This window comes from Arachis ipaensis, chromosome B10 (assembly GCF_059453495.1).
Source record: "Arachis ipaensis isolate K30076 ecotype BB chromosome B10, ASM5945349v1, whole genome shotgun sequence".
Lineage (NCBI taxonomy): Eukaryota > Viridiplantae > Streptophyta > Magnoliopsida > Fabales > Fabaceae > Arachis > Arachis ipaensis.
In genome coordinates, this window is record NC_142435.1 from 114,427,336 (window position 1) to 114,438,581 (window position 11,246).

Sequence of the window (11,246 nt, forward strand, 5' to 3'; positions counted from 1 at the left end):
GCTCAGCCCAAGCACACACCAAGTGGGCCCGGAAGAAGATTTCTGCATTAATTACTGATTTCTGTAAACCCTAGGCTACTAGTTTTCTATAAATAGGACCTTTTGCTATTGTATTTTGCATCTTAGGACGTTTAGTCCTTAGACCCTTGAGGCGGGCCATTCGGCCATGCTTACACTATTTGTTCTTATGTATTCTCAACGGTGGAGTTTCTACACACCATAGATTAAGGTGTAGAGCTCTGCTGTTCTTCATGAATTAATACAAAGTACTATTGTTTTTCTATTCAACTCAAGTCTATTTCTTCTCTAAGATATTCATTCGTTCTTCAACTTGATGAATGTGATGATCCGTGACACTCATCATCATTCTCACCTATGAACATGTGCCTGACAACCACCTCTGTTCTACTAGCAATGGCTTGAATGCGTATCTCTTGGGTTTCTAATCTAAGATTGGAACCTTCGTGGTATAGGCTAGAATTATTGGCGGTCATTCCTGAGATCCGGAAAGTCTAAACCTTGTCTGTGGTATTCCGAGTAGGATCTGGGAAGGGATGACTGTGACGAGCTTCAAACTCGCGATTGTGGGGCGTGTGACAGACGCAAAAGGATCAATGGATCCTATTCCAACATGATCGAGAACCGACAGCTGATTAGCCGATGTTGTGACAGAGCATCAGGACCATTTTCACTGAGAGGACGGGATGTAGCCATTGACAATGGTGATGCCCAATATAAAGCTTGCCATGGAAAGGAGTATGAATGATTGGAAGAAGGCAATAGGAAAGCAGAGGTTCAAGGGGAACAAAGCATCTTCATATGCTTATCTGAAATCCACCAATGAATTACATAAGTATCTCTATCTTTATTTTATGTTTTATTCATCTTTTAATTATCAATCCTCCATCACCATTTGAATCTGCCTGACTGAGATTTACAAGATGACCATAGCTTGCTTCAAGCCGACAATCTCCGTGGGATCGACCCTTACTCATGTAAGGTTTATTACTTGGACGACCCAGTGCACTTGCTGGTTAGTTGTGCGGAATTGTGACAAAGTGTGATTCACGTTTGAGAGCTCCAAGTCCTTTGGCGCCATTGTTGATGATCACAATTTCGTGCTGAAAGTCCAGAAATTTGATTTTTATTTAAAAACTAATAAAAATATAATAAAAAATAACTAAAACATACTGAAAACTACCTAAAAACAATGCCAAAAAGCGTATAAATTATCCGCTCATCACCTACCCTTTAAATCACCCTTGTCAGCCACTTTGAGCCTTTTAAATCCCATTTGTTCTATATTTTACCACATCACTAGCCTTAAGCAGAAAGACCATTAAACACCCCAAATTGAATCTTTGATTAGCTTAAGATAGAGATTGTGTGTTAATTAAGCATGGGAAAATTGTGGAAACATGGGTTAATAAAGGAATATGTTATGTTCTTACCTTAATAAAATAATAGAAATTTGGGTACCTACTCATGTAAAACAGAAAAAATAAAAATCCATGTGCATTCATATGTTATTTATAAAAAAAATCCAAAAATATTCAATAAATATTTAAATAAATAAGGGGACAAAATTAGAATTAAATAGAGTATGTGTATGTTAGGTGAAAGCTTAGGTTAGTCAAAGATTCATATTTTAGCTCACTTAGCCATATATATACCCTCACCCTAACCTTAGCCCCACTACAACCTTGAAAAAGACCTCATGATGTTGCATTAGTACATTAATTATTGTTGATTGGTTAGGTGAAGAATAAAGTTTAGAAAGCATGATTAGAGAAGAGTAGAGTGATTACCCTATACACTTGAGAGGCTAAAGTGCATATACACCATCAGTGAGGGTTCAATGCTTAATTCTATGTTCCCTGCTTTTATGAGCTGTCTTCTTACGTTTTTATCTGTTCTTACTGTATAAATTGAATTAGTGGAATTTGATTTATGTTTATCTTGAAGAGCTTATTTATTTTTAACCAAGTAGACAAGAATCATATAGTTGCATTCATATATATAGGTTGCATTGCATTGCATGAGTCTTACATTTTCCTACTCATTTATTTTATCTCCGTAAGCTAAGCATGAGGACATGCTAATGTTTAAGTGTGGGGAGGTTGATAAACCATTATTTTATGATTTATATTGTGTTTAATTGAGTGATTTTATCAAGTCTTTACCTACTTATTCATATAGATTGCATGAATTTTATAATTCCTTCCTAGTATTGTTTATGGTTGAAAACTTGCTTCCTAGAAACCTTTAATTAGTACATTTTAATTCTCCTTTATACCATTCGATGCCGTGATCCGTGTGTTAAGTGTTTCAGGCTTCATAGGGCAAGAATGGCTTAGAGAATAGAGAGGAAGCTTGCAAAATTAGAAGGAACACAAGAAACCAAGGAGATGACCAGCAAACACTGACGCGATCGCTTGGCTCACGCGAGCGCGCGAAATGAAGAAATTGCAGTGACGCGAACGCGTGCCTAACGCAAACGCATGGATTGGAGTCTACACGAGTGACGCGAACTCGTAGACGACGTGAACGCGTGACAAGGAAAATCGCTGAATGACGCAAACACGTGGACGACGCGTACGCGTGACCTGCGCGATCTGCAGAAATAACAGAATACGCTGGGGGCGATTTCGGGCCGCGTTTTAACCCAGTTTTTAGCCCAGAAACACATACTAAAGTTAGGGAACATGCAGAAACTCAACACGCATCCACACACATTCAGATACATCGATATTAGGATTACTTTTAGTTTTAGATCAGAATCTAGATTAACTTTACATTGATAGTTTATGCTTTCGCTTTGGATTTTGGATGCTGAAGAGTCATTACCTCCGTGAAGACATCACTTTAGTTTGTTTCCATATTTCTTTACTCTTATTAGTTGCTCATTGACCCTATTCAAATAAGTATGTTGCATTTTGGATTTATTAATATATAGAGTTACTTTTATTTTTAATTAATTTTAAATATCTATTTTATTTCATTTAATTATGTCTTCTATATTTTTATGAGTATTAATTCCATGTCAATGGAGTAGATTTTATACTTGACATGGGAGTTGATTAAGAGGAGACACTTGAGTTGGAATGCTCAAGTGCTTAGTTAAATTGGACGTTGTTGGCTAATCCTATACCTACTAACGCTAGACCTTCCCAAGGGAGAGGACTAGGATTTGTGGGTAAGAGTTAGCTCAATCACTTGACTTTCCTTTATTTAGTAAGGGTTAACTAAGTGAAAACAACAACCTCTTTACACTACACTTGAGAAGATTCCATCAAGGATAGAACTTCCAATTAATCATTCCCCCAGTCAAGGTCATTTAATATAGAATATCAATAATTGTTCTTAGTTTATTTTTATTGCTTTAATTTACAATTATTTTTATTCATTATCAAAACTCAACTTTTCTGGAAAACTTCTAGTTAATAAAATAGCACACTTTCCTGCAACTCGTTGGGAGATGACCTGGGACTCATACTCCCAGTATTTTTTTTTCTAAAATTTGTGACAAACCTTTTTAAATTGGTGAGGCAGACTTTAGCTGGTTAAGGGGCTATACTTGCAATGCATTTTTCTTATTAAGATTCTCTTAATTGGTCTAACTTTTGTCACGCATCAAATTATTTCAGGAATTGTAAACAATTTCGAGGTTAATTATAAAAATCTTAACGAAGTGGGCAAGAAAAATCAGATAGATAAAGTGGTCAATGGAATAATAATGGAACGAGAAAAATGTGATGGAAGACGTCAAAACCAAATTCAAAGCAAGGATTCAGTGTCAAATTCTTTCGTAAGCCAATTGCCACTAAACCTATCATCCAAAGGTAACACAGCAGTAAGAGATTTAATGTAATTTGCTACATAAAGAGCTATATAAAGTGATACATAAAAATTAATTGATTTATATAGAGAAAGCAGAGAATGCTAGGATACAAAGAGCTATCAATTTGCAGTGTAAAAAGTAAATCAAACGGTCTCAGACACAACAAGGTATAGCTTAATCACCAACAATACATACATTAAAACTTTTGACAACTTCATAGCATGAATTTGGACTATGTTGTTTTCTAGATGGTTTTGTATAAGTTATTAAAGATTTGTTTGTATCTACTATTTTTGCCGTAGGAACCAATTCTACAATCACATTCACACTACTACCAATGGATTTCAATTCCATGGCAGGTATCATAGGAGAATTGAATTAATATCTAATTAGCTAGAATGAAAGTTGTTATGATTTAGGTCCATAAATAGAAAAAAAAGGTGCTTGGTTCCTACTGCATATACGTTTATAAATGAGTCAGACATACATCATTTTGTCTTGAACAGGTGTCTCAAGTAATGGAGCTGGTAATAGAGTGGACAATAATACCCAGATTCAAGGTAATAAAGGTTTGATATCACACTTAATGATACTTTCTCAAATCAACTATAAAATTTGTATTTTGGATGAACTATGTTCTACATATACTGATCGATATTTCTTGCAATAGATCAAACAAAATCAGTAAGAAAGTATAGAAGCAAATAATGGATGCAAAACGATCTACTGAACTCTCAATACATGGAAAGGGTATGCTAAATTAGCTGTATGTATTGTATTATAATTGGTTTAAGGGTAATATCTTTTAAAGGGGTTAATATGTTAGTAGAAAGATAGAATAAAAATTATATTAATTAAAATTAAATTACTACGGTCATCAACCAAAATGCTTAAATAATTATGCAAAACATTACCTAAGAAAGAAGAAAAAGAGTAAAGGACATAAGATTATATAGGAGGAGATTAAATAGAGACAATGAATTATAATTTATTAACCAATAGAATTGAATGTTTATTTATATAGTAAACATAAATAGAAGTGAGAATAAATAGAGACAATGAATTATAATTTATTAACCAATTCATATCTATTAAGAGAAAGAATATTAATTAAAATGAAAGATATAGAATAACGTATATAGAAATAAAAAGTAAAAAGAGATGAAAATATAATGTTAAACATTGCATAAGAAAAATAAAATGTGATGTAAGAATAAAAAAACTAAAATGGCAAGTTTACTAAAATATTTATGTAGCAATAGTCGAAACTGTGTAATATGTCAAGACTTGACTATATCAGTACGTAATTTTCATTTTTATACATTATTAAAAAATAGATAGATTGATAAATAATTAAATTGAAATATTCTCTAATTTTTTTTTAAATTTCTTATTCAAATAGAGTATGCAATATTAGAGTTTTATTAAGTTGTATGTTTTTATCCATATGATATTCAAGTGATAATTTTTGAAAAAAATGTTAACTAATTAAAAAATAAATAAGTAAATAAATTTATCATTATTTAAAGATAAAATATTTCAAAAATTCATTGTATCATAACTTAATTTTTTTTATTAATTATTAATAAACTAATAGATGCATAAATAATTAAATTTTCATAAAATAAAATTTAATAAAAATTTATTCTTCAAATAAAATATGCAATATTGGAATTTAGAATATTGATGTCAGTTAATATTTTTTATATTAACTTTTTTTAATAAAATTAGATAACTTAATATGTAAAAATATGATATTAATGTTAAATTGATTATAGAGATAGTATTCCCTATGGTAATATAAGTGTAGGTCTAAGATACATGCTTATTTTTTTTGTTGTAAAGATAAAATGGTAATTTTATATGAAACTTAAAATCTCATGTATTATGTAATATCTTTTTATATATTATAATAATGGATTTCACAGTTGTTGGTAAAAAGCAAGTGGGCAACAAAGATGGAGTAAGACGGACTACAAAGACTAATCGTGGTATAATGTTTAAATTTATGGTATTTTTGTACTTGGATGTATATATTAATAAAATTTTATTACACAATATTGCATAAAGTAAGAGATTAATTTATTAATTCAATCGAAATGTATGTAGTCCTTATAAACTCACACTTGGTTCTTTGAAATCTGATAAAGACTTTAGCAAGAAAAATAGTGGTATGTAGTATATATATTATGGAGAGGTTTTGTTGGTATTGAATTTTTACAAGTCTACCAAATCAGCTAATTAAACTAGATAATTATTTACACCAATTGTTGGATTTTTTCAAACACGTAATTCGTTAAGTTACTTAAATGATGACAAGTTTAGTTGTTTTATATTGTAGAATCTAAACAATTAACTCCTCTATACAGGTAATAACGTGGGACGTAGATCAAACAGAGATGCCAATTTTAGTAATTCGATGAATAAAGGTATGGGGTAACTTTAATGTCTTACTAAACTATTATTGCTTAATATCAGATTTCAAAATTAATAACAATATGAATCACATCTGCTAATGACCTTGATTATGCAGAGTATGTGCACATCGGATATGCAATCTATGAATGTGAACATTATCATGCTCTTTATTGGTATGATGAAAGGTCAAACAAGAGTTACAAGACAGCAGAACCAAAATTCACATTATGTTGTAAAAGAGGACAGGTTCAACTTCCACAACTACAAAAATTTCCAATAGTGTTGTATGATTTGTTGTTCAATGATAGTCCTAAGAGCAAACATTTCTGGGATAATATCAGAGCTTACAATAGCATGTTTCAGTTCACATCAATGGGTGCAAAAATAGACCGTGGAATAAATCAAGCGAGAGGTCTACCAATATTTATACTATGTGGAGAGAACTATCATCCAATGGGTAGTCTCATTCCACCAGAGAAAAATATTGCAAAATTTGCCTACTTATATGTATTTGATACTCATAATGAGATCCAAACCCGCATGGCTGCTATCCGATAAGTTTTAGAGTTATGCTTTTGTAGTGTAGATACGAGAATTCTATACATATGTCAGGAATTATTGAAGTAAAATGTGCAGAATAAAATGAATGAATTTTAACTTTTGTTTTTGGTATGTAGGGGCAATGACCACAAAGAGATTCACAAGGACATTGTAAGAGAATTAAAGTAGATGCTTGATGAGAACAATATTTTGGTGAAGGCATTTCGCATGGTTAGAGAGTCGGTCTCTAAAGATACGCATACTCAAATCAAGCTAAGGCTTCCGGGAAAAAGGGGTAAAGATGGTAGGAGATACAACTTGCCCACCACAGATGAGGTTGCTGCACTGGTTGTGGGTGGCTTTGATATCGATAAAACTGATAGAGATATTGTGGTCGAGATACAAAGTTAAAGATTACAAAGGATTAATCAACTCAATCTAGCATATTTGGGATTATAATACCTGTTGTTATTTCCTTTTGGAGAGGATGGGTACAAGGAAGACATACCTCTCAACAAGCGTAATCAGAGTGAGGGTAAAGGTCGACAAGAGGTTTCAATGAGAGAATTCTTCACTTTTAAGATACAAGAAAGGTTAGCTGACGGCTCTCCTCTGTTATATTCCAGGCGGCTATTTCAACAATTTTTGGTTGATGGATTTTCGATAATTGGATCATCTCGACTAAATTATATACGCCTTGATCAAGAGAGGATCAGATGTGAGATGTATAGGGGTATAAAGGAAGCAGTTCTGAGTGGGGAAACTACTTCATCATCGCATGGCAAACGTATTATATTGCCATCATCGTTTACAAGAGGTCCCAGATATATAATTCAGAACTATCAAGATGCAATGGCAATATGTAACGTTGTGGGGTATCCGGACCTCTTCACTATATTCACATGCAATTCCAAGTGGCCCGAGGTTGAAGACTTTCTTAAGAATAGGAAATTAAATGCAGAAGATAGGCTTAACATAGTATGCAGGACATTCAAGACAAAATTGGATTTGCTGATTAAAGATATTAAGGTGAACAAGATTTTTGGCAGAGTTTGTAAAGGTATTTTGCATTTAAGAAAATCGGATACATTCAATAAATTGTGATTTTTAAGTAGTATGTGGTAAAATTGAGTACCCATGCAATGGCTTTTAATAAACTTAACAAACATATGTACTATTTTTGACACAATTGCATACACAATTGGGTTCTAAAAGCGTGGACTACCACATGCACATATACTATTATTCTTACACAAGGATGACAAGCTTCCCACAGCTGACAACATTGACAAGATAATATCTGCTAAGATCCCGGATAAAGAGCTAAATCCTGAATACTTAGAAGTAGTTGAAAAGCATATGATGCATGGTCCATGTGGGTTGGCAAGGAAAGATTCATCATGTATGGAGAATGGAAAATATATACGTCACTTTGCTAAGAGATTTGTCGATTCCACAACTGTCGATGATGATGGGTATCCAGTATATAGGCGCAGAGAAGATGGAAGAACTATTAGCAAGTCTGTGATTGACCTTGATAACCGTTATGTGGTTCCTCACAACAGACTACTGCTTATAAGATATGGAGCTCATATAAATGTAGAGTGGTGCAATCAATCAAGATCTTTTAAGTATTTGTTCAAATACTGAACAAAGGATATGATCGCGTAACTACATCTTTCTATGAAAGTGCAACAGAGGACGCTGAGCTAGATGAATATGATAAGGTGAGTATGTATTATGATTGTAGATATATATCACCGTGTGAAGTAGCGTGGAGGATTTTTGGATTTAACATTTATTATAGAGATCCATCAGTCGTGAGATTAGTCTTCTACTTACCCGATGAACAAAATGTCATTTTCAAGGACCATAAAAATCTAGATAATGTGGTAAGACAAGCAACTATGAAGGAGTCTATGTTCCTAGGATGGTTTCAAGCAAATAAGGACTACGCAGAAGTAAGGTCATTAACATATGCAGAGCTCCTTACTAAGTTTGTATGGAAGGTAAAAGAGAGAGTGTGGTTGCCTCAGAAATCGAATTCTATTATAGGACGGATCTTCTATGTACCTCCAGGATCAAGTGAAAGTTATTACCTGAGAATATTGCTCAATTTTGTTAGGGGGTCCAACTTCTTATGAGGAGATCCGTACTGTAGATGGGGTTTTGTATTCCACATTCAAAGATGCCTGATACATACATGGCCTTTTAGATGATGACAAGGAATATATTGATGCAATACAAGAAGCAAGCCATTGGGGGATCAGGAACATACTTGAGGAAGATATTTGCAATGCTTTTATTTTCAAATTCAATGAATTCACCAGAAAATGTTTGGCAGAAGACCTGGCATCTATTAAGTGATGACATACTTCATAGGCAGAAGAGACTACTTGACAATCCAGGTTAACTATAACTTACTTTATTCTTCTGTATATTTACAATTGTTTGACATGTCAATATACCTTATATCCTAATATATTTGAGAAATGAAAAATGCTATATTAATCATGCCATAGTTGTTTGAAGAATTATAGAGAAATGTGGCCATATTATGGAATGATATATGTAAGAGATGAGAAGTTTTTTATTAGTCAGGCTAATAATAGGTGAAATTAGGCTTATTTTAGCATATTAACAAAAATTAATTGGTTAGAACCAAATAGTATACATGGACAAACAGTATAATTTTTTGTGTTGTTAGATAGTAGTATATATAATAAATCGTGATAATTTAAAACAATAGGATACATTTTAGTTATAGTTGTTTCTAATTGTAGTGTGATTAATTAACTGACCTAATTTGTAAATGATCCTCATAGGCTTAATCCTTATGGATGATGAACTGAAGGACTTGACGCTAATGGAGATTGAGAGTACATAACTCATACAACAAGAGTCTTAGAGACTTCTCCCCATTGCCAATCCCAGATATGAATCAACTGCATAGCCAATTGTATGGCGATGGAATGAACATGTTAATTTGCGATGAGCTCTGCTACGACAAAAGACAGCTAGCTCTAGATCATGCTACTTATATGCAACAACTTACCGATGAGCAAACAATTGTACACAAGTCAATCATGGAGGCTGCTGAAAGTGGGAAGGGTGGAGTATTCTTTCTGTATGGTTATGGTGGAACTAGAAAGACCTTTATTTAAAAGACTTTAACAGTTGCATTGAGATCTAGATCACAAGTCGTACTTATTGTTGCATCAAGTGGGATTGCATCCCTTTTATTGCTCGGGGGTAGGACAACACACTCACGTTTTGTAATCCCACTCAATCTAGATAAATTCTCAACATCCAATATTAAATAAGGAAGTGCATTGGCTGATTTGTTAATAAAAACAAAACTTATAATTTGGGATAAGGCTCCTATGGTAAATAGGTTCTGTATTGAAGCTCTTGATAGGACAATGCGTGACATTTTAAGAGTCAAGAATCCAACCAGCCTTGATCAACCATTTGGGGGGAAGACAGTTGTTTTTGGTAGTGATTTTCGACAGATACTTCCGGTGATCCCCAAAGGGACTCAATAGAAGGTTGTTAATACCACTATAAACTCATCGTACATTTGGAATGATGCAAGCTTTTGACATTGACAAAAAATATGAGATTGAAATTAGGTGATTCCAACACAAGGTTGTCAGAGTTAAAAAAGTTTGCCGATTGGATACCTGGGATTGGTGATGGTAGTCATGGAACACCATCGGACCTGTGTCAGAAGATTGCAATCCCGCAAGACATACTGGTGAAAGATTGGGACGATCCCATTCTAGCCATTTGTAAGGTGACTTATCCGAAACGTTTTGCTAGCAGTAACATTGATGAAGACATTGAAGATCGAGCAATACTTGCTCCAACATAGCAAATAATTGATGAAATAAACCAATTCATGATGAGCTTAAATCCCACTGAAGCCCAAACATACTATAGGTCAGACAAGACATGCCCAACTGAATCTAATAATGACTTATTGGCATCCATTCACACTCTAGAATTCCTAAATATGATTTGATGCTCAGGAGTGCCTAATCATGAGTTGACATTAAAGGTCGGAACCCTTATCATGCTTCTAAGGAACATAGACCACTCAGCTGGATTGTGCAATGGCACCCGTTTGGTGGTCACTAAGCTAGGAAAACACATAATTGAAGCACATAGCAGCACCAGAAAGAACAACAGTCACAAGGTATTTATTTCTCGGATGATTCTAACCCCATCCGACCATCGAATACTATTCAAGTTCCAATGGAGACAATTTCCTATAATGGTATCATACGCAATGTCTATAAACAAAAGCCAAGGTCAATCACTATCAAAGGTTGGGTTAATTCTCAAAAAGCTTATTTTCATGCACGGTCAGCTTTATGTTGTAGCATATAGGGTGACACACAGGGGAGGGCTTAAGATACTTATATGTCATGACAATGATAATCGC

At 33.7% G+C, this 11,246-nt stretch overlaps 1 protein-coding gene across 1 annotated transcript; it reads left to right on the top strand.

Moving 5' to 3' along the window:
• The first annotated feature begins 6,988 nt into the window (after positions 1 to 6,988).
• On the top strand, positions 6,989 to 10,673 carry LOC148581370 (uncharacterized). Its single transcript, XM_088492357.1, has 9 exons — positions 6,989 to 7,205; positions 7,284 to 7,828; positions 8,057 to 8,342; positions 8,456 to 8,526; positions 9,015 to 9,207; positions 9,625 to 9,678; positions 9,734 to 9,926; positions 10,194 to 10,320; positions 10,395 to 10,673. The coding sequence occupies exons 1-9, from the start codon at positions 6,989 to 6,991 to the stop codon at positions 10,671 to 10,673; spliced, it is 1,965 nt and encodes a 654-aa protein (XP_088348483.1).
• Positions 10,674 to 11,246: the final 573 nt, after the last annotated feature.